At 39.5% G+C, this 24,378-nt stretch overlaps 2 protein-coding genes across 7 annotated transcripts in view; both read right to left on the bottom strand.

The window, feature by feature from the left end:
* Window positions 1–355: 355 nt before the first annotated feature.
* Window positions 356–2,377, bottom strand: LOC117552543 (protein ANTAGONIST OF LIKE HETEROCHROMATIN PROTEIN 1-like). Of its 2 annotated transcripts, none has more exons than XM_034226111.1 (2): window positions 2,027–2,377; window positions 356–1,474 (listed from the first exon to the last, which is right to left on the bottom strand). In XM_034226111.1, exon 2 carries the CDS (start codon window positions 1,093–1,095, stop codon window positions 415–417), a length of 681 nt encoding a protein of 226 aa, XP_034082002.1. In that variant the 5' UTR covers window positions 1,096–1,474; window positions 2,027–2,377; the 3' UTR covers window positions 356–414. The 2 variants fall into 2 exon arrangements, with proteins under 2 accessions (XP_034082002.1, XP_034082003.1); XM_034226112.1 differs by having other exon boundaries at window positions 2,053–2,370.
* Window positions 2,378–7,694: 5,317 nt separating this feature from the next.
* The window catches only part of LOC117552462 (anoctamin-4-like), an 81,246-nt gene continuing 64,562 nt past the window's right edge, over window positions 7,695–24,378 (bottom strand). For 4 of the 5 annotated variants that reach the window (XM_034225909.1, XM_034225912.1, XM_034225910.1 and 1 more), the window contains 16 exons: window positions 22,503–22,599; window positions 22,177–22,237; window positions 17,114–17,196; window positions 16,449–16,589; window positions 16,098–16,262; window positions 15,423–15,459; window positions 15,209–15,320; window positions 14,919–14,976; window positions 13,140–13,237; window positions 12,869–13,011; window positions 11,847–11,999; window positions 11,595–11,742; window positions 10,739–10,858; window positions 10,176–10,281; window positions 9,635–9,841; window positions 7,695–8,309 (listed from right to left, as the gene is read on the bottom strand). In XM_034225909.1, coding sequence (XP_034081800.1) covers window positions 9,647–9,841; window positions 10,176–10,281; window positions 10,739–10,858; window positions 11,595–11,742; window positions 11,847–11,999; window positions 12,869–13,011; window positions 13,140–13,237; window positions 14,919–14,976; window positions 15,209–15,320; window positions 15,423–15,459; window positions 16,098–16,262; window positions 16,449–16,589; window positions 17,114–17,196; window positions 22,177–22,237; window positions 22,503–22,599 — 1,717 coding nt within the window. In that variant the 3' untranslated portion in view covers window positions 7,695–8,309; window positions 9,635–9,646. The remainder of the gene's footprint in view (window positions 8,310–9,634; window positions 9,842–10,175; window positions 10,282–10,738; window positions 10,859–11,594; window positions 11,743–11,846; window positions 12,000–12,868; window positions 13,012–13,139; window positions 13,238–14,918; window positions 14,977–15,208; window positions 15,321–15,422; window positions 15,460–16,097; window positions 16,263–16,448; window positions 16,590–17,113; window positions 17,197–22,176; window positions 22,238–22,502; window positions 22,600–24,378) is intronic. The other variant, XM_034225913.1, reaches the window with a different exon arrangement.

The following is a 24,378-nucleotide window of genomic DNA, read 5'->3' as shown; positions in this document are numbered from 1 at the left end:
TTTTATTTTTACACTGCCATGTGCCATAATTTTTTTTATTTGTATGGTTTAATGGCATGCCTTTTTTATACACGCTTTTTTTTTTTGTATACTGCCATCAATAAAGTACTTATTTGACTTATCTCTTGTTGATAATGAATTGCACCTTGATTTAGAGAAGATAGTTTTGCTGTGTTGTACACTTTGTTTATAGTTAGCTTTGATATTCGCTTAATTTATTAGAAATATTCTTTTCATGATCTCATATTTCCTCAAATGTTCTTATTATGGGGCAGTACTTACTGGTGCTTGAATTTCAAATATTTACTAAATATTCAATTCAGATAATATTTGTTTAAAACATTTGACAAACATGTATATGAAAAAAAAAGAGATTTATTTATGTGAAATACAATGAATACAATACAATGCAATTTACATATTCAGGTAGCGCATCAAACCCTCTCTGATGTCAGTGCCCTCCTCCTCTGCACCTTGAGCCACTGCTACCCCAGGCTCTGCTGCTGATGCATCCCACCCATCATCATAGTCCTCTCCATGACTCTCGCAGAGGTTATGCAGAGCACAGCATGTCAGCACCATTGATTTAACAAGTTTCACATCACAGTCATTTCTTTTCATGAGGCAACGCCACCTTCCCTTCAGTCTACCAAATGCATTTTCAACCACTACCCGTGCGCTGCAAATTTTCTTGTTGTAGAACACATGTTCTGCTGTCAGCCGTCCAGTGTCTGGGAAGGGTTTTAAGAGCCAGCTTTGCAAGGGATAGGCATTGTCTCCCAGGATGTAATAGCCAGCATTCACCCCACCAATGTCCCTGGTGCAAGGTGGAAAGTAGTTGCCACGACTGGCCAACTCCCACAATGAGGACAGCCTCAAAAACCGACCGTCATGCATGCTCCCAGGCATTCCTGCAAACACATTCCAGAAATGTCCCTTTCCATCTACAACTCCTTGAAGGATGATGGAGTGCCAGCCTTTCCGGTTGAAATAGTCACAGTGGTATTCCTGTGGGGCCAAGATGGGTATGTGTGATCCATCAATAGCACCTACACACTGTGGGAGCCCCCACCGGTTCTCAGTGTAGGCAGCCATTTCTGCAAACTTCTGCCGGTCTGGTGAACGAATTAATTCCGGTACCAACAAAGTCTGCAGCAGCACAGAAGTCTTGCACACACCGGCACACAGTGGTGTTGCTCACTCCGAAAAGATGTCCAATGCTTCTGTACTCTGAGCCGGTAGCAAGCTTCCACAGTGCGATGGCCACTCTCTTCTTTAGAGGTATACACTCGCGGAATGTTGTGTCCTGTCTCTCCATCGCTGGCCGCAGTTTGTTGCACAGGTAGGTGTAGGTTTCCTCAGACATCCTGAAGTTATCCACCCACTGAGTGTGTGTGAAAGATGGAACTATCACAGACCACCACTCGGTAGCTCGGTCGAGCATCCAAACACATGGTCCGCGGCGACGTAACTTCTGAAATACACAAACAAAAGCATACATATTTTAATACGTAAAAGTGGTAGCTACAATTAATTAAATATTTGAAAACACTTTGGTCGTATTGTGAGCGTGAGCCTAAACACATGGCTAGTTTCAATTCAGATAATATTTGTTTAAAACATTATTACATGTTTATTTTGTAATGGTTATTAAGAATACATGATAAATACATAATACATAAAAGTAGAAATTGCTCAATTGTAATACCCTTGTTCTACTAGACTCAAACAACACATTCCTTATATATTTCAAAGATGAGAGAACAAAAGAAGAAACCTATACTGTAACCCATTCAAGCAAGCTTTTAACATGTCTAGAAGAAAGATTGAGGTTATATTTTAATATTATTTTATGTTGTGGATACTTTAGCCTCCATCCATGTTTACGATTGTCCACACTATTTTACACTTGCATTTATTATGAATATAGTTTTGCTGTGTTTTACACTTTGGTATTTATGTTTAAAGATTTTCTTTTCATGATCTCATATTGCCTCAAATGTTCTTATTATGGGGCAGTACTTACTGGTGCTTGAATTTCAAATAGCTTACCGAGTAGCGTTGCAGTCTGTTCCTGTTGTAGTCTCTGCAGCGTTGTAGGACTTCCAAAACTCTCTCGTCAGCTTCTTCTGCATTTCGTCTTGATATACGCAGCCTACTTTGCATCACATTCCTGTTTGCTGTGATCACTTTCCTTCTCGCTGTGATCCCTTTCCTTCTTCTTGCTGTGATAAAAAGCCACACACCAAGAAACAAGTACACGATCGCTTCCATATCCTCCATTGTTGTGTGTGAGTTGTGTCGCATTGAAGATGACGCCACTGCAGTTTTATCTCAACGTCGGTCCGCCAAAAAAGCCCGCCAAAAAGCTGATCGCCCCGCCTACACTGCGTTGCTAGCCCAGGTCCTAAACTGTAATTGAAATGCGCCACGGCCTGGGCCGGCCAGCGAGGCAGCCAGAGCGAGGACGGGACGCTTAAACGGGGCTACCCCGCTGCAGTGGAAACGCGCCATAAGTCTCGAGGAGGGGAACCGAGGAGGGGAGTCGAGGAGGGGAAATTTGAGTATTGAGAAGCCTCTCTTTTCTCCGGTCGGGTCGTGGAAGACCGGAAGCTGTGTGGTTCATAAAAACATGTTCTTACTCAATATCAAGCCACAATTATTGCTTTTATTTTAAATCGTATAATTTCGGACTTTTGTTGCCGTCTGTGAGGAAAATAAATGGGGCTCAGAGGCTCAGAATACTGAAATCTGTATTTTTAAAATCTTTTTTTCCTTCTAATTTGATATTCTTTTCAAAATAACACACTGTTATTAGGCTTGTTTGAGACAAGCGAGACCTGCGCAGTTGCGATCAACGTCTTGCTAGTGCGTTGCATGATGGTTAGTCATTTTGTCCGACTTGCTCTGGAGGCCCGCCTACATGAGACGTTGAAATCTCGCGGGACAAAGACGCCCGCAGCCTTGAGAGCGAGGCGCGGCGAGGCGGCGCAGTTCCTCTCCACGGGCTGCGGAAGCGAAATGCTTGATGGGAAACGACTCGCTGGTATCTCGAGCTGAGCGCTCATTGGTGGTTTTTACCAAGTGCTGGTGATGAAACTCTCCAATTGGCTCGGCAAAAGTTTGTTGTTGTTTTGTGTCAGTTTTACGTCGCCACATCCATTCCCATTTTTCATCATTGTTCCACAATGTTTATCATAATGAAATGAATATCCATATATTTTATACTATACTTGCACTGCTTACCGTTTTCATACTTTATATATCTTAGCATATTCATACACACTGTTCATACTGCTCACAGGCTGATATCTAGTGTATTCATACCCCTCACTGTTTATTCATCATTCAATTAATTCTATATTTTATTCTGTAGATTGTGTACATTACTTTTCACTTTACTGCTTGTTGCACCTGGTTTGAAGCTAAACTGCATTTCGTTGTCTCAGTACCTGTAATATGTGCAATAACAATAAAGTTGAATCTAATCTTGAGCAGGAACAAATGTATTTACTTAGTACATATCTGACATTAACGATTAAACACATGTGTGCATTCTTTATAAATGCAAACCGAGTCAAGCCGACTCCGGAGGTGGCGGTATGCACCTTAAAGTTGTTTGCAATCCGCCAAATAACCGAGAGAAGAAGAAGAAGAAGAAGAAGAAGAAGAAGAAGAAGAAGAAGAAGAAGAAGAAGAAGAAGAAGAAGAAGAAGAAGAAGAAGACTCGTAGCTGTCCGACTTCAGGCGAGCTTTTTGAGACCTCCCCCGGCTGCGATCGGCTACTCTCGTCTACTTTCGAGGCGAGCCGCAACGCGTCTCAAACAAGCCTACTTACCAATAACACACAATTATCCTTGTTTTTATTTATTGGTTTAATTCCATAATCTCGGTTTTTTTTGGCGTCCGTCAGGAACTGAATTTCAAAATAAAAATAACAGAAGTTGCCTAAAATATAATGCATTTGTCCAAGAAAGAGATTCAGCACAATGCACATAGAGCGTTTCGTTCAGATGGGATATGTTTGTAAGAATGATGGACGAATCAAATAAGGTCAGTTGTCTGCGGTAGAGGAATATCACCGCAAATTCCAAAATGTTTGTGTGGTGGTTGGTTTGTGGGATAAGATGTAGCAGGTCAAGACGACAGAGACTTTGAAGACTTTACTCTCCGTAACGGCCCCAACAGTTCCCAATGGCCTTCCCTAAACAAAGGGAAATGTCTGTTTTGCTCTGTATGCCCTGCCACCTTTGCTAGCTGGTCGCCATGTTGCTTTGTCACAGTGGGGTTATCAGCAGCTGGGAACTAAAGGGCACTTGGAACACAGATATTTTCTAAAGCCAAATGCCCTATCCGGCAACGTTAACCCAAGTGAGAAATGATTTGTGTTGCCATCCCGTTATTTGGATCTGCAACAAAATGTAATGCGTTCTAACTTGCTATACACCCTTTCAACAAGTGTCATAACAAGTTCATCCAATCATTTGTCACTTATCCTGCTGACAAACAATTTTAAGTGACATAATGACACTGATTAAAGCTGAGAGAGTGAACCAAACAGTGAAGTTAAAGGCTTTTAAACCAAAACAAAGAGCTGAAAGAATATCCAGGGAAAGGATGAGCATCACCTTTCACATGACACAGTTATTTGATCCATTGTTGATTCAAATATGTTTATGAACGCAGATTTAATATGGAACATTGGACATTCCAAGAACTGAAATCAAAAACTTATATGTCTCTTTTTCTGAGTCAAGCTTTTTTCTTTACTTTGTTGCTTCATAATTTCCCCCTGTCCTTCTGAAGTATTCACATAATTGAAACAGCACTCAAATTAAATAAAGATGTTCATTGTTGCCTTAGTTTCTTTTCAGAATCAGAATCCATTATATTACTAAGTGGATTTTACCAATTTGTTTTGGTGTAGTGGTGCATAACATTTGAAAAAAATCAAAGCAAGTTTTGCAAAGATCAAGAAACAGATAGAGAATAAAGGAAACACAAAATAAAAATATGAAAAACATATATATGTAGCTGTAAATGCACTGTACGAAGTATACAAATAATATACAATATAGTATTTATCACAGAACCTATGCTTTAGTCAACATATATTTTAAAATAGAGAATTAAGGTGACAGGTCCTTCCATGCTAAATATAAAAGTCATCATTACTGTTTAGTGAGTCGACATATCTGTCTTTCTTTTACAAACATCCTAACCGATCTACATTCCCTTAACTCGGCTGCCAAAATGAAGGATATGAGGAAATGTCAGATGTTATCCTCTGACTGCCTTACATAACTCCTAAGCGTGTGTCCGGGATAATCCTCTTAGGGAGGAGAAGAGTTCCCCTGATAGAAAACAAAACACAGTTTGCCTCCTCTGTCCCCTGCTTTTAATAATCAAAATGGAGTTTGTGCGGATGCCACCAGAGTAATTAATCTTTGCTGGAGGACAAGCCCCTGATCTCTAATCTATGATTATTTGTATGTTCAAAATGAGCAGATAGTGATAGATGTTGTTGTGTAAATGCATGTGTTTGGGATTTGCATTGTGTTAGACACTGCTACAGATGCATTTGAAAGTGAAATTATAGAAGCACTTTCCCGTGGAGAAGCCCATAGAAATACATTATTGTGGAGGCAGTGCTGTGTTTCATCAAAACGTATGGAGCTTTAATTAATGACTGAGGGGGATAACAAGCTGTTCTTCCTTTTGGCCAACTGCAGCATGACATCTGCATTTATATTAAAACATGTGTGATGTTAAAGGATAATCTCCCCCTCCCTGAATTCACTCAATTTGCATTATGTACAAATTGGGAAAAGTATATTGTTGTTATTGTTATTATGTAATCATGAGAACCATGACAATAACTTAGTGTGACTGTACGGTGTGCTGAAGTGTAAGCACTCTGATCCCCTCTGGTGGTGTGAGAGAGATTTACATCAACAATGATGTTTACACAGAGGCTGATTTTAGCAACCCTCGAGGAGTTTACACTCAACTGCAAACCTCTGCTTGGTGGGTAACAGCTGATTACAGTGTTGTTAAAGTGTTTTCAAATATGTCAAAAGTATAGCAAATAAATAAAGGCCTAAGCAATTTCTCCCCAGTGTTGATATCACAAAGTGGCTAAGGCTTTGAATCAGCACGCACTATGTTTTGTTGGGAAATAAAATTCCCAGAAGGTGTAATCATATGTATTATCATTATCTTAAAGGGCCGATTTCTGCCTTTGCAGACCATTTACATAAACAACTACATATATAACACAATACAGGAAATGGAAACCCTAAAAAAAAGCATCATATGGCCCGTTTAGGCCTGCTTTTAGCTCAAATGTCATTTAAATAAATCTGCTCTGTATTAAAACCCGTTATATTTAAGGTGGTTTTGCTTCTAACCTGGTCAACACTAGAATCTGGTGTAACGGTTCACAGAAGTCACGGTTCGGTTCGTACCTCGGTTTGGGGGTCACGGTTCGGTACGGGTTCGGTACAACAAGAAAAAGCAAAAAAAAGTCCCAAATGCATAATTCCAGGTTTGTTGTTATTTATTTTTGAACAGTAGCGCAAGTTTCAGTTTAAAAATAAGGAACTCTGGCATTTTGAATACTTAACTGTTTTTAACTGACTTTTTTCTCACTCGTAAAAAAAAAGGCGTATACGTCGTGTGACTGCATGTGCCGAACCGTGACGTCCGAACCGTGACGGTACGTGACGAATACGGATACCGTTACACCCCTACTAGAATCATTACATATTTCTTGCACAGGTATATCTTTTTAGGGAGGTTAAAAGGGTTGTACCATCTCAATTCGACACAAAGAAAGAGACAAAAGTCAAAGTCAAATTAATTTACAATAAATAATGTTTATTAATGCAGTTATGGATCTAAATTCAAATGGGAAGCATTTTCCATTCTAGCCAGCTGTAGACACTGCCACATATTTCATAGAAGAGATATCTAAGTAACTTTTATTGGTGGGATTGCTGGGCCAACATTTATTATCCTTTTTCTTCTGCAAACCTGTTCAACTTCATTTAAACGTCAAAATGTTCAGCTCATCCACGACATTGTCAGAAATAATCGGTGAAGCATAATCGGTCAAAACTTTTCTGGCATGTTGTGCAGCGTTAAATAAAAGCATTCAATGTTTTAAGTTAGTTGGGTTACATTTCTCTTTAAAGTTTCTCTTGAACTTATTCTCTATACATTTTAGAAGCAAAACAGCAAAAAAACATTAAAAAACAAGTAAACAAAGAACCAGGAATCGGGTTTCCTGACATATATATGTACCTGATTTACAGGTATGAAGGCATACAAAGGCTTTGACGCTTGGTCGTGCTTTAAGGAACGATTTGTTGGCCAAATGTGAGTGAATCATGGATATTTGTATGTGGATATCTTTTTATTTGGAGAACTGTAAGCTAGCGTTGTTTTTACCTAACCCCGCCATGCACTCACTTTAAAAAGGTAGCTCCAAATTCTAATTCAGTGAATTTGTACAGTCAACGGGTGTAACTGCAGTTTAAAATATCACACGCACACACACACTCACGCACACTCACACGCACCTCAACTCCTTCTTTATACAATTTATAAGAAAAGCTTTTATTGCTCGCACTATATCATTCAAACTCTTCATACTTCTTTAGCTGCCCCTTAATACACATTTTAGCCATAAATGCAGTTCAGCTTCAAGCTCTTTATTAAGCAATGCTACTCAGCTCCCTAATACACATGAGGCAAATACATCTTCAGCTTTCAATCAACACACTTTAGCTACCGAGGCGAGTACAGACTCATTTATTGTCAGTAGCCAGCAATAACACCGCAATTTCTTCAGAAATTGCATTCTCAGTTTTTTATTGCACTAGCAGAGCAGATGGCCTGACATTTAAATATCTTTATTTACAATAAAGCAATATGTGAACTCCTCAAACAAGGAGAAATGTAAACAGGGTTTGTCATTCAGTAAGCTGGGAAGAGTTTGTTCTCTTGTTTAAATCAAGAAACAGTTTAGTCTTGCTTGGAATCTACATTCAGGATCTGAAGACATACGCTGTAGCATAGATGGTCCAACGTGGTAAAAACACACGGACAAAAAAAAAGTAGCAAAAAGAGGACATCCGTTATGTTTGAAGCCACAAGGCCCGCTCGATGCAGTTCATCTACTGTCCTCTTGGAGGTGCTGGTCTGACATGGCTTGAGGAAGGAATGAGGGTCCATTATCATGCAGGAAACCCAGCGCTCCTCCCCTTTCTCCACTGTGCAGTGAATATCAAACACCAGCTGATAACCTGGGAACAGGAAAAACGATATGGTAAGGCCTGTTAACACTGGAAAAACATTGAGCATTATATAAGTCAACAACTCTGAAAGGTTTAATATGAGTTTGTCGTTCCTTTGTTGCTACTTGATTTTGGCCACAAATTGTGCCAACTATTCTGGCATGTTGGGTTAGGGTCAGACTAACCCTAGACTAACTCTAACCCAACCGGTTAGCCTAACCCTATCCCATGTTTTACAATGTAAAATATATTTACCTTTAACTACTTGTGGACTAAGGCTGGAAAGAGTTCAAATTAAATAAAAAACTCAACTTAACCAAATAACTTGTTATGAATCTTGTGAACGTTAGCTGAGCTACTTTCTACTTAGATTTGTATTATTGTATAACACATACAGGATGCAATACATTGATTACTGAGGCTTAGGGGAGCACGATTCAGGAAATCTCACGATTAGATTCACAATCGATTCACGATTCAAAATAGCTCAGGAGTCCGCCCTGTGAGGCATGAAGGGCGGACAGAGTGAAGAGGATTTCCTGGTGTGCTTCCTGGTTGCTGCATAAAGTCTAAGTGCCATGTTAGCGGGAGATTACGGAGCTCACGAGTCCGGCCTGTGAGGCATGAAGAGCGGACAGTGAAGAGGATTTCCTGGTGTGTTTCCCTGGATGCTGCCAGTCGAATTGCCATGTTAGCGGGACATTACAAGTGCCACATTACGGAGCTCACGTCGTAGAAAAAATGGAAAACAGTGTTGTGGCAAGAAAAAAAATGTGAATCGATTCTTGGAATTTCTGAATCTAATCTGAATCGGCAGAGATAGAATCGCGATTCTCTTATCTTTTTTTGTGCACCCCTAGCAGACATTACACTCACTTTCAGAATATTTTTTTATTGAAATGTGGTCTTTTTAAAAGAATAGGTCCTTGACTAAACAACAGACGGTAAACAATAGTAGACTTTCTAGCCACCATCCCTTGACTTTCTCCGCTCGAATAGCTGCTGTTGAATAAGCTCCAACACAATTATTTGAAAAACTCTTCTGCAAAGTTTGAATCCATCCAGCTTACACAAATTAAATAGCCAATTATATAAGATGGCTCTTAAATGTACATTAAACATGACACTGAGCTAACAGAGGCTAAAACTGTATGTCTCCGGAAAGCCTGGGCCAATTATACTTCTAAAACGGTAGTGTACATATCTTTTAATAGTTGAGCTGCTAACATTGGCCAGGCTTCCACACAGAGAAAACCCTACAGTTTAACCCGAAAATAGTCATGAACCGAGCTGAATAATGTCTTATAAACTGTTTTCTGATTCTCCAACTGTACCAGTTGTTGCGTTCAGGGCCATTCCTTGTGATGGGCCTGTTCTTTCTTCTTCTTCTTGTCGTTTTTCTCCTTCTGGAGTCTCTCCAACTCGGCCTCATACATCATCTCCTGGATCAAGTATTTCTCTCGACGCATTCTGTCCCGCAGGTCTTTGGGGAGGTCAGGGATCAGGTATGCAATCAGCGTCTTGATGGAAAACACCATATGCTGCAAAAACAGAGCACATCATCACCTAACCCTAAGGCCAGAGCCATGTCTCCTAATAAAAAAATGAATTAATGAAATACTAAAATGATGAGGTGGGAAACATCAAACACAGGGAATTTCGAATTTGAGACATTGACATTGATGATTAATAATAATGATATTAATACATTTTATTTATAGCACTTTTGATGGTACATTAAAACGCTTAGTGAGGAGATGGGCACTCAATGGTGGAGAAAGAAAGCTTAAAAGCATTGACATCAGGATATGAAAGAATCCATTTCCAAAGCCAGACTGCTGTCTGTTATCATTAGTATCAGAAAAAGACGCTGACCTCAAATACAATGATGAATGCTAGGCGGGCAGCCAGGACGTGCCAGAACTGCAGAGTGTATGCGTACGGCTCAGCGTAGTCCGGAAGCTCTCTGTAGTCCCGATACCTGATGGGTCCAACAGATGGGTTCAAAGGTCATCACAAAGTAGCACTAAATAAAGTCATGTCAGTTATTCATTGGCCAGCAGAAAAATCTCTAAAGCTCAGCATGTCGACACAGCTTAATAAACACAAGAAGGCAAAACCAATTTGTATTTTTATTAAGACTCAAAACTAGAATTATTGTCTTGCCTCTCTGCCAAAACGTCAAGTTTCAGTATATATTTACATCAGTCCAAAATCACTTCATCATTTTATTATATGTTAAAACAAAACTAACTAGCTGTTTTTTACTGCAAAGCTGCACCCAATCTCGTAGGTAACACTATTGCAACAGCAAAAACATCTAACTCTTAAAAGGCAGAGACTTAAAAACTGAAACAAATGGTTGCATCCAATTCTTCTTAAAAATGCTCCCAACAAACGTTTATTTTTTAGTGCAATAGAGACTTGTAAAATCTTACCTGCAATACTTCACAGCTTCTCCAAACAGTTCGGAGCCATTAGTCATGGACTGTGATTTCCCCTCGAAGTCAGACACCCGGAATATTGAGAGACTGGCGTTAACGTAACCCATCATACACCTGTAGCACATTAAGGAAGTCATTAAGAGGGCACTTTATCACTATATACTAACTCAGAAACTGTTATTTTAGAGTTGTATTCAATTACTTGTAGATGGTTTAAGTACAAATGATCTAACAGAGTTCAGTGTGTTAAAGGCGTCCCACAAGGATCAGTTTGGGGCCTTGTTTTTTATACAGTTTATTAATAACATTGTTTTGTCTCTACTTGTCCTCGTTTATGCAGTCAACGCTATTTTGCATTGTTTTGCTGACACTGTACAACTTGCTAACCTTAACCCAACATAACATTTTCCTTTGGAGCTTTCCAAAATGCACTTCTCAAACTATCAAAGAAGAGTATAAATATTTGTTTATAAGATCGTTGGTTGGTCATTTCTGGTGTGATTAACACCTGTCCCTTGTTATCCATACATTAAACTTTTCAGACGTTCACCACTAATTCTAACATTTATTCTGGACTGGAGCACAGTACCCAACCAAACTCTACCATATTTTTTCCCTTCGATTTTGCAAGTCTATTCTGAACCTGGAAAGTCTGCCTATAGTTTCTATGAACCAAATATACGGAATTATGCTTAAGGCTTCATTAAAGTTTTGAAATGGATTTTAACCAAAACGTACATTACGTTTTAAAAAATAAATAATGGAAAGGGACTGACGGCATTAAGAGTCCATCTTTTAACTAACTAGTATTATACGAACCAAACAAATAAACAGTTAATTCCTCACTTACCCCTCCCCTGCTCGACCCTGACCAGCACACGGTCCGTACTTGTAGGCATAAACAAGGCGAGGGATGAAGTCTGAGGTAACAGCGATGACAAAGGCATTGGTGATGACAGACAAGATGCCAATGCCCTCCAGAATGCCATACCAGATTCCTACGACAAACGCATCATTAGACATGAAATTATAACTTCAAACCATTGAACTCATGAAGGCCAACTTCAAAAGATTTCTTGTAAATACAACATTGTGAATTCACCAATGTCTTTGGCTTGTGAGGGCAGAGGGCGCCGCCACTGTGTTACAAACTTGTAGGCGTCCAAACGGATCTCGATAACATTGTTGATCAGCGCTAAGAGAGGGGCCAGAGGAAAAGCTGCCACAAAGATGGTGGTGAAACCAAACTGTAGAACTGAAACAAACACAAAACCATGAGCCTCCAGGTTTCTAGTGCCTGCAGAGGTTCAACATACAGTAACTCACACGTTAGCAAACAATTGGGTATTTACACATTCAGCAGGTAGGAGCAACATCAGCATTCATTCAGAGTCATGTTACTGGACACATAATGAATTTACGTCCAGTAATCACTCTCCTTCAGCTCTATTTTCTATCCATCAATACTTGAGGGAAACATTTGGCTCTGTTAGCAGTTAATGCTCCAATTTGCCAACAAGCACTTGGAACAATGCGCTTATGTCCCATTTGGTCTGTCTGTAATTTGGTGTGGGGCAGGAAGTGTCATGGTAGCTCATAGCAGTGAGAGTGAACATTTTTGAGCTTAGGAAAACTAAAAATATAAGCTGAAAGAAGATAAATTGCTGAAGAGAACACTCCAGTCGAGGGATAATTATTTGTGGGTTCGTCACTACGAGTTACCTGTACTGATAACCTCAGCTTCATAAATAGAGAGAGTTTGTGTCACCTACATACAGTGTTGTAGTCAAGTCACCAATTCTCGAGTCCGAGTCACTCTCGAGTCCTCACTTTTCGAGTCCGAATAGCGGGGGTTTGAGCGGTACGTGGCCTCGCAGAGTTAATCCGGACTCGAGACAAAACTTGTTTCAGTCCGAGTCCAAGTCTGAACTTCAATGTGCGAATCCGAGTCATTGTGCGCGAGAATTCACAAGTCCGAGTTTGAGTCCGAGTCCATCAGTGTGGGAATCCGAGTCTAGTCACAAGTCTAAAAAATCGGCCAAAGTCCAGGACTCGAGTAATCCAAGTCTGCCTACATGAGTAAGGTAATTACTATCTGTGAATAACAAAATGTATGCAACATACTCATTTCTAGATATTCATCAAAGAGTCCATATTCATTCATTGGCTGTAGGTTGTAATCCTTCTCCCACTGTGGAAAGCTGGCCTTGGCATTCTTCCCATGCTCTCTCCTCAGCCTCCGCCGTGTCCACCAGTTCTGAATCAGCCTGGAGAAACAACATACTTGGTATAGGGAAACAAATAGATCAAATTACAACAGCTTTTACTTACAATACAATGGCACTTTATCTGACCAATTTATCTTGGTGTTTGTAGGTTCTTAAAAAGCACTCACGGGTAGCCGAGCTCCATGAAATTGTTCCAGGTCTGTTTCAGCACCATGATGATCCCCATTTGCATACAGAGGTCGATGAGACAGCCACTTGGATGGCACTACAGCAACATGATAAATAAATTGCACATGTTGGCGAAAAAGCTCTAAGATCTAAGAAAACAAAACAAGTATGTACTATTTTGGAAAAAACATTTTGCCTACACTCTTTAAATGGCGAGGAAATCCCGGTATCACAGTTTGATTCATGGAACAGATCAAGTTTATCTAAAATGGTGTGTAAGCCACCTATTATGCAAAATCCACTTTTTCATGTCTTTTATACAAAAATATGTGTCCCCTCTGTGTTAAGGGATGTGGAAAGTTTCAGGAAAAAAGGCTATCTCTCTTTGTCCCGATCTATCTATATAAAAATCTGAAAATGATCTATTCAGATTTTTTACATTTGCATTTAAAACTACAGATACAGAGGCATGCTACAATACATGTTCTGTTTGGTATTCCAAGCCAAAAAATATCTGGGACCTAAAATATATTGTAAAAAAATAGTATAATAAGGAACCTTTAAGGGTATTTATGTAAATGTACACTGTATACAACTAATGTCTCATATGGAATTGTAAATGACTGTTTATTTAAAAACATTTTGCAGCTGTGAGAAGCTTCTTCATTTACCTTAGAGATACTTTATGTGTGGTTTTAAAGCTTTATATTGTACAGAACTTTAGCAGTCACCCATTCTATGGTACTTGTTGGTATTTCCCTTTTCCCAGTTGACTTTAGCTGAACGTCACAGTTCCCCTGAGTTGATTGGAGGTTATTCAGAACACCTGTTGGCTCCTAATGAAGAACTGAGAGCAGCAGGGTGCATTTCCCCTCTCAGCCAATCACAGTGTAGGGCGCCCCCTCGTTAGGGCATAAGAGAGCCAGAGGGTGTTTCTCAATGTCGAGTACGCTTGCTTGGTAGCACATGTCTTCCGAGTCACTTGCTTCAGAAGCGAGGCAAGAATACTTCCTGGCATTCGGAAAACGAAGAGTGGAACAGGCGAGCAAGTGTGCGTCATATGAGAGCCTTACATTTTCCGCCACAGATTTGGGGAAATTGTTCCGTGCGCAAAGCATTGTGGGGATTTTAAGACCGCGGAGTCTACACATGTGCAGCCTCGAAATTTCTCGCTACGAAGTACGCCGGGCTCGGTAGAATTCCAAGTATGCTGGACATTGGAACAGTCCTTCGGCGGCACTCGATGACGTAGTATGCTTGAAATAGTGGCTCTGGAGCAGCTTTTTCTCGACATTGAGAAACACCCAGAGAGCTGACACCACAACCATTTTGATCTTCCGCCATTTAATGAATATCTAATTTCAGCAGAGACACAAACAAAGCCTACTCTTTAGTCCCTTATCACACTTCTTTGCTATCTGAACTTCTCTGATTTAGAGTATTACTCAGATTTCTGAAACCTAGCTGGAGTGAATATCACAACTACAAGTAACTTCACACTGCAGGAAGTTAACTTCAGCAAAGCTATCCAAGGGAGAAATCGAGTTTGTTTAACTAGAGCTGCTTTTTCACTTATTTTAGTGAAATAAAGAATAATCAATGTTTATGAAAGCCATCAAATTAGAACACCTTTTAATATTTCCCAGCAGCTTTTATCAACTTTGCAAATGTAAATAAAATCCAATTATCTAAATAAAATGAATTTATAATTTATAATTACTTAATATTCATAATGCGTTGCTCTTACTACTCTGAAGGATAACAAAGTGATTACTCACTTCTTCCAGTTTCCAGCGGTTGATGAGGCGTAGATATGCTCCAGGCCTGCCAGTAAATCTGTCAAGCCAGAAAAAGAGATATAACTTTAAAAATAAACTATTTATCTTTTCTTTCAAAGACATTTTACCCAAGACACCAGTTGTAAAATCCTGTGCTGGACTATTTATGTATGGGTGTGCAGTGTTTAATGCCTAAGAAGCCTTCAGAACATCCAACAGAACCGTTTACATTGTTTTAACACAGGGAAAAGTGTTGTAGTGAATATGTAAGTTCTCCAGGACTTTCTCACCTTCCCAAGAAGAAGGCAATGTAGAAAGTTGAACTGTTGAGGTTGACGAACTGGAAAAGGAACATCTTGAGAGTGAAGCTGTTCTCCCACTCAGACTCTGTCCTTGGCTGTTCTGTGGAAAGAAAGCAGGAACAGTGAGATGAACCGATAAAATACTTTGTTACATAACACATAAGCTGCGAGAACATAAGATCTGCTGGGACAGTCAACTTACCTAAATTAGTGAGAAGAAGAGCAACTTTTTCATAGAGCTAGAGAGGGAGGAAGTTAAATAGTTGTTTTATTGACTAGAAACAGCCTATTAAAAGGTCTGTTATTATTCAACCCAGTCTCACGGCATTTCGTGTAATAGTCACGAAATAAATGCAATCTATTGATTCGTGTTCACCAACACTATTCTCTCGTTTTTTTCGTGTCACAATGAACGATTTTAAAAGCAATGTATTTCTATTGGTAGTATGTTTCACGCCTGCACCACGTATTTTTGTCCGGTCGGGTCTTGGAAGACCAGAAGCTGTGTGGTTCATAAAAACATTTTCTTACTCAAGCCATGATTATTGTTTTTATTTTAAATTGTATAATGTCTGACTTTTTTTGCCATCCGTGAGGAAAATAAATGGGGCTCAGAATACTGAAATCTGTATTTTTTAAATCTTTTTTTCCTTGTTATTATTTGGTGCAGGCACGAAACATACTACCAATAGAAATACATTGCTTTTAAAATCGTTCTGTGTGACACGGAAAACATGGGGAAATCGTGTTGGTGGACACGAATCAATAGATTACATTTTGTGACTATAACACAAAATGCCGTGAGACTGGGTTGTATTATTATCAATGCCTTTTGATCATTTCACCTGTTGCACCACTGATGACAGCAGACACTCACCACGTTGAGGAGCATTATCATGCAGAAGTTGATGCACACTGCCGTTCCCGTGGTCGCCACCTGAGAGTTGTTCCTTATGAGAGCCCAGCCGAAGGCGGCAAAGGTGCTCACGGTGATCACTCGGTAAATTACAATGCCAAACACAGCGGCAATCACCACCAGTATCTGTAACACAATGCAAAAGATTACCACATTGTATTTACATGATGAAAGTACTTTATTGTACAAATATAATTAGATTAAAGCGCTGTAGTAGAGATAAAAATGGCAAAAGAATGAGTTAATTCCTTTAGTAAGTGTCATGAAATACACACACCAGCTGCTTGACATTTTTTTGCCCCAGAAACTCACCATGAAGAAGATCCCAGATGCCGAAACGATAAGTCGGCTATATTTGTCAGTGAAAGCTTGGTACGGTTCAGGCTTTCCAGATATAGGGTTCATCCTCTCCTTCTTGGAGTATTTGGCCTCAAACTGAGGGCGTATTTCGTCCTGAAAGACAACGGACAAGACACAAGTGAGCCAAAGAAAGAAGGGAATGTAGAGGGCTTTAATACACATAAGGCTATCATGAGAACAGTATTTCTGGCTAAAACCATCAGAATCTGTTTATAAACGCTGTCCTTTCTTCTGTTCTGTATAACCAGATTGAGAATCACTTTCACACCGCCAAATCACAGTCTTTTAAAGAACATCTGCTCTACAAGATCTTTCATTATTGAAGTGTTATAATGGTATGCTTTTTTTGAGTCATGAATTAATTTGAACTCCCTTGGGGCAGGCACTCAGTAAATATATTCCGTCAAACTGGTTTAGAGCCAGAGCTGCTGTGCAGGCAACAATATTGTCAGTGTCAAAGCCAAAGAGTATCAGGTTGGCTGAATTGAAGTGCAAGGAAAAAACTCAATATAAATATAGATGGTAGCGAGTTTCCTATTTGTAATGTCTTCCCTGCGTTCAGTAGTTAAAAAAAAGTAGCTACAGAAATACAATGTCCTCATGAAGAACACAATCACCTCCTCTTCCTCCCAGTCAATAAGGTCCCAGTCATATGCAAGGACAGCTCTGCGCCTTTTCCAGAACTCTAAGAAGACCGTAGCTGAAATACATTAAGAAAACATATTCAGGGAATTCATGTGAACCGTACTGAACTCCTCATTGTATCTGATTTTACAACCTTTTACATATCTGGTAACGTTCAGGGTAAAACACCATGATGTCTTTGCAGAGACACATTTTCAAGTTTCCTTGCATGAAGTCATTCTGGAGGATAAACCCTTAAACAAGTAGGCATCCTCCAGGATTTGGAGTACATGCAAGACATGCATATAGTTCTGTGAACTGTTTATGAGATGCTGCATTATCTCTTCTTCTTGAAAGAGCAACATTTTTTTTTATAATCCATACCATATTCAATAACATGAGAATATTGAACATGTTATACATAAGTCCAATATTTATTTCCCTCTACGTGCGCGTTTTTGGTCTCAAATACAGTCCTGAGGGAAACTAAGCTAATAGCAGCTAATTGCTCCACTTTGCTATCTGCTAACTGTGCAATATGGTGCTAAGCAGGTATTGTGCCACAAGTTTTTTTATTTTATGGAAATAAGGTTGGTGGAAATACTTAAGTAAATCAAACAATAAAAGTGCGGACTGCTAAACCAAAACATAGCTGAAATACACTAACATGCTTTGTAGAGCTGAGGGGAGCCACTACAACGACCACTTTCACATTACACAGAGTTATCTGACTCATTTTCAATACAAACATATTGATTAGTGCAGCTTTAACCTAGCAGGATAGCACCACCCTGGTCAAAATGTCAGAATATGTAACTACAATTTAACAACTGTGTTCAGCATTTCATGTTACATGACATATTCTGTTGGAGGACGCTCCCAACAAAATGAAAAGGTAAAATCGGCACATAGAGCTTTGATGATGCATTGCCCAACAGACTAACCCTACTGTACAAAGAGAGAACAGTCACTATCAGCTTAAAAAAGAAACATTTACAAAAAAAAATTCTCAAAGAAAGGTGTTTGTCATGTCTAGGAAACTAATAGTAAAAGTGTATTCTTTATGTTAGTTTTGTCATGTCCCTTTGCCCTGTGCCTTATGTTTATTCCCTTAATTAATCATCCCTCTCATTTCAGGCCTCCACGCTCCCCGCCCCCTTCTGTCTCCTGCGTCCTTGATTGTTTTCCCCGCCCTGATTGTTTCCACCTGTGTCCCCTTTACCTGTGTATATATTGTGGTAGCTTCCTCCTGTTCATTGTCAGTTCGTTGTCTTACTATGACCCACGTTCCTGATTACCTCACGGACTTCCCACGGATCTACCTCATTGATCACTTGCTAGTTTTCCTCGAAAGAGTATATTTGTTTTCCTTGTTTTGATTACTGTGCTAAATTCCAGTAAAGTCTTTATTTTTTGAGAACACTATCTGTGTCGTGCAATTGAGTTCATGCCTCAGATCCCCTCCTTGACAGTGTTGACATATTAAAATGTTCTCTGTGCATGTGATGCTGACTGACAAGTGATATCTAGTTAAACCAACTGGTTTAAAGCCAAGATAGTTAGACTTTGTGAACCTGCCTGTGTTCGGGCATGGAGGGAAGCTATTGCTGAACAAAGTCCTTTGAATAGTTTACTGATTGCACAACTAGCTGCATCTCCTCTCAACTCTGAAGCTTTTATTCTCAAACCAATGCTTGTCTTTTTTGATTTTCTCTTTGGTTTCCACCTCCGTACATAGAGCAGCATGTCTTGGGTGTGAGGACTCATCTGTTTGAGAAGGGCACCACTTCCCATGAGGAGGCAGCAGGGGAGCACACTTCTAAAGAAACCCTAATGAAGGGATTTGAGCTGCAGAACTTCAAATATATTCATTTAGACAGCAGATTCCAAGAAGCAGTTACTGTAAGGTCAGTACCTAGAGCACTTTCAGACATTTGAAACACTTTAATCAGGATAAAAATGTTGAACTTGATACTTATTTATTTATTTTAGTGTGTCTGGCATGTCTTCACAGCTGTGAAAACAGCTTCATCTTCCACAATGCTCTTTAAAGACTTCAGCTATGCTAGTTTAATATCATGTTGACATGTTTTAAGTCAGATTATTTGTGTGACGATCTGTGAGTGTGTATTGTCTCTTTTTTTTGCAGAAAAGTTGTTATATATTTACCTTTTATTTGGAAAAACTAAGACATTTGGTTTTGTCTTACTTGTAACTTATATACTTGTCTTTCAGTTGCTATAGTCTGTCACAGTGAATGACAAAATTACTTAATACTCCTTCAACACAAATTAAACTCCTACCCTATTTCATTTTGCTGCATTCCATTAGTTTGCAGTGAGCTAAGAGTTCTGTTACGTAATAAAGGTTGTTAAAGTTAGCTTGCAGACAAGCTAGAGATAATTGGATATTTAAAGTTCAAATTTGACCTTTTTACTTCCGAAAGAAAGATCTATTATAACGCTGATTGGATCAAATTGTCTTTAACCCATTATGTACAACATTTGTAAATGTTAGTACCTTAAAATCACCTAAATTTTAAGGTACTGGACTCTCCAGCATTCATAGTTCACACAATTTAAAATGCAAAAAAGATAAAAAGCCAAATCGAAAAAATAAATGTGATCCTTTTAGTGTGCAGAAGAAATCGTTATTCATTTAAGAATGTTTACACAAGCAAATGGCTATTCCCGGCTACACAGGGAGGCTCCTGGAGCAGCGAGGACTGACTGATGGAATTTCTGCAGAACCCAAACCTGACCCAGCCAGAGGTCACCCACTGGGAGTCAACCCCACTCCTCTCCTCAACTGGTACTGTGACATTTATCATCAAAGCTCATGTTACCTTATAAGAGATCTACTGTTGTCAGTCAACGTGATTACATTCTTCAAATTGTTCATACATTTTTACTTTCCTTTGACTTTACATTTGTCCCACTATATCTGCAATTTGCAATACAATATTTATCAGTGTGAAACTGATATGTTTTCCACTGTCCGAGTGTCTGAATTATTAACACACACTGATACAACAGGGCCTTCACTGTAGATTAAGTTTAACACTTAAAACATGGCCTCACTTTTGAGTTCCATATTTAAGCTTTTGGAATGATGTTTAAATGTGTGTAATTTCCCCAAGAGTTTAAAAAGTACTCTATAGAACTGCATGAATCTTAAAGATCCACTGTTATACTTTAGATGCAAATGAGGCTGCTGGCCACGCCCCTCTGCAAGATGATTGGTTTAGAAAAACACAATGGTGCTCTAGGAGGATATTCAGGTTATAAGGTGGGTGTTACCTTGGTTGTTTATTGGCTTAACAACCCTAAAAAACATTGTGACATCACAAAGTGGCCAAAATCTGATCAGCTCATTTTCAGACAGGTTTTTATATAAATGGATCAGGACAAAAAGAGAGTGAGAATCTTTTTTGAGGAAAACGTTCAGACACGAAAAAGTGAATTTTGCATAATAGGTGACCATTAAGTATACATGAAAGATGTCCTGCTAGTGTTTGTTTACTTCCTTTGTATTAATCTACACAACCTCATTAAACCTCCTGTGCTCTTTCCCCGAAACAGTTAACAACACCATAATGGTGCTGGGCGTGTTGACCTTTGCCCTGCAGCTGTGTTTAGTTCTGCTCTTCATGCTGAGATGTTGGAGATTTGACAACAGAGTACAAGAGGCTCTCAAACACCCGGAGACTGCTGGCAAACTCATCGGTGAGCCTTTATTGCTAGTTCTTGTTTTAGGTTGGCCATTAGAAAACAAATGATACAATTGAAACTTCACAAGTGGTATGACTTTTTATTTTTCAACTAAGATACTGAACTGATGCCTTAGGTCATGTTTTGTAGCATATTCTGTATTAGTGTTATAAAGATTTAATCATGTTTTGGCATGGGATAAAGTGAGAGAAGCAGCATGAGTTAGGTATGTTGTGAAAGCCATCTTACTTGAAAATGGCCTGTCAACAATTGTATTTTCTTCACTACAGTCATTTCTTATTTCTTTATTTCTATTCCTCAGCCCCCTCATCCTTCCACATAGAAATATACAAACAGGCCAGCTTTCAGCAATGTGGTGAAATCACTGCCACACCATCACCGATCGTGACAGAATCACCTGAAGAATATGAACCCTTCAAACACCACCTGTTTGCACCTTCCATACCCTGGGACCTTGTTCAGCGCTAGTTATTGATGATAAGAGTGAATGCATCCTTTTTATATAATGTACAATCTACATGAAATGCGATACTCTGTCATTTAAAGCTGCAATGTGTAAGAAATGGAAGAATTTAAATGCATAACATAAAAAAAGTGAACTAAAATAAAGGTGAAGCTGCACTTTTGATATGAACAAATGCTAATGTGTATAACTTGGAAAGTGTTCATAGTGACAAGAGAGAAAATGATCCCCCACTGCAGAACATCCCCTCAATTCTAAGCTGCGTTTTAGCATCTTTCAGTTTATTTATTTAGTTTTTTACAGCCTGCAACTTAAATGTTTTGCTTCAGTCCCACTGCTCTTATCAGTTACACTTACAGTAGCAGTAGGCTCTGATAAATCTGCAAGTTTCAACTGAGCTAAAAGAAAACATTTAGTAAATGTGTTATTTTTTTTCTCTCAAAAAAGAATCTTGTCCACACAAGCGCTGTTTTAAATATCTCCAGCCAGATTAAAAGATATCAAAGTATGTATGCGTTAAAATATAAAAAGTCCTTTTAGGAGGTTATTGGGCCATGTCCAGAGTTCACGGATGTTTTAAAGCCGGCATTGTATTTTACGTGGCCTCATTACTTAAAGAAGAGTTACAATTGCCAACGCTGAAGTTTACAAGCCAAAAAATCTCAGTTTTCCCATATACACAGCAGGACTGATAACTGAGTTTCTGAAATATTGACACTTCGGTTGGTGACATGTCTTCATGAAATATCTGTTGTGCAACCCCTTGTAGCAAAAATACCTGTTAATGCATTATTAGTACATATCTAAGGAGCTTCTCTAGGAGGTAGGAGTTTTTTTCAGAAATGTCAGCTGTTTGACTTACCCCATACAGCCATGAATACAGCAAAGAAGACTGTTGCACCATTGTCAAACAGATGGGTGACCTGAGAAGATGCAGGAATATGACGGGATGCCACAACATGTTATAAAAACAAAATGTAGCTTCAGGTTCCCAGTTAATACTTAAGCAGTTTAGCATCAATCACTGACCAGTACATTTCTGAACACACCAGAGATATCTTTAAATAAATCATTTAGGTGCCTTATCATTAAGGGTGAAAGTGACATATTAAACAAACATTTCCATTAGTTAAAAGTGCTAATAACTTTTCTAGGACATAGGATATGGTGTTGGTGTGTGGACAGTACCTTGGCATAGATGCAGCTGTCTGACAGCCTCAGGTAGGGGCAGTACTGGTCGCAGATAGGGCACATGATGATGTCTGTGGCCTGGCAGATTTCCTTACTGAAGGACAACATGTAGCCCATTAAACTCTGGTAAAGTTGGTATTACAATATCCAGCAACATAGTACTAACCCAAACTGATGCCACTTCTTCTTCTGAAAAAGTAATTTGATCACACTTTTTTATTCCGTGCTTCTGAATAGTGTTTTTAAACTGTGTTTTATGAAGTGATGACAGAGCACAAATGCATCTACATCCTAAGTACGCACATTTTGTTTCCAGATCACATTTAAAGAAAGCTTAAACTGACCAAAATGTCATACACATGACAACATTTTAAGAATTAGTGGGCGAAAGAGTTGTTGTTTATTACCATAAAGGAAAAAACATGTGAAAATTAACATTGAATTCCTGTTAAGAATGTACTTTAAAGTGGACCTATCATGCTATATTTGAAACATATATTGTAGGGCTATACCTATATAAAACATGTCTGTGAAGTTTATTTTTCAAAATACCAAACAGATCATGCATTTTAGCCATGCCTCATTTCGCTCTATTTGCTCTTTTCCAGCCCTGTTTTTGCAAGGGCTGATTCTGCTTTTGTGGCAGACTACAGCGCCACGTACCCACAGTTTCCACCGGGTCCGTCTGCGCCGCGCAGCGCCACGCGGTCGTAAGGATCGCGGCCACTCTAGTCAATGGGTGCTATTCCACCACACGCGCCGTGTTACGGCTCAGACGCGTCCCAGAAGCGTCCCAGAAGCGTCCCAGAAGCGGCTCGGCGCAGCGCTTAAAATTAGGATGAATCCTATTTTTGCCGCAGCAGTAACGTAAGGTCGGGCAGGCAGCCCCCCCTCGCAGGAAGTGGAAAGGTGAGCATCCGGGCCAGGCCCATCCCCCACATATACTAATTTAGCAGACCCTCCTCCTTCATCACAACACCTCCACTATGATACGCACAATGGACGACGAGGTTTTCATCATGGAAGTGGACTATTACAATTATTATTAACTGTGTCTGTAGACTACAACACAACAAAATAGGAAATTTATAACAACAATAAACACAATTTAAATAGACACAAAAATAAAACATTTAACTACGTAGCCTACTTACTTTCTTGTAGAAGTACAAATGTCCAGGATGCCCGAATCAATAACAAAACTGCGAGCCTGCACGCACGACGCTACGCTTCTGAAACGCTTCTGGGACGCGTCCGGTGGGTTATGGCACTAGAGGAGGTCGGACCAAAACCGTGACGTGACGCGGCGCAGCGCAGACGGACCCAGTGGAAACTGGGGGTTCCAGGCCTCGCATATGTACTACAGCGTCTCCAGCGCTTTCGAGCGGTCTCTCATTCCCCTGATAGGTGGAGAGTTGCCCATATAGGCGGAGCACCCCTTTTCTGACGTCAGAAAAATTCAAATAATAATCAGCTCCGTTGCAGCCCCGTTTTTAGAGATTTGGGTATGGAAAAAAAGAGAGAGGGCTGTGTTTTCTGACACTTGGTGAGTTCCCAAGAGTTCCCGACACACCGGGGACACATATTCATGTATAAAAGACGTACACAAGTGCATTTTGAAAGATAGGTCCCCTTTAAGCAGAGAATCCTGAATTTCCTTTTATTTTATATTACAAGCTCAAATACTATTAGCGATAAGGGACATATCACATGACGATGCCCTATCCATAAAACCAAATTGGCTGTGCATTAGGAACAGTGACATGTCTTCCTTTCTAAATACCATTACCATGGTCTGTGCTTGCCGAGTACATCTGAAGCATAAATCAAGGCTTATTCTTCTGTAAACTCTAAGAATATAATACTACCCGCT

The sequence above is a fragment of the Gymnodraco acuticeps genome, unplaced genomic scaffold (assembly GCF_902827175.1).
Source record: "Gymnodraco acuticeps unplaced genomic scaffold, fGymAcu1.1, whole genome shotgun sequence".
In the NCBI taxonomy this organism is placed as follows: Eukaryota; Metazoa; Chordata; class Actinopteri; order Perciformes; family Bathydraconidae; genus Gymnodraco; species Gymnodraco acuticeps.
This window is presented reverse-complemented; position numbering and strand designations above follow the sequence as displayed.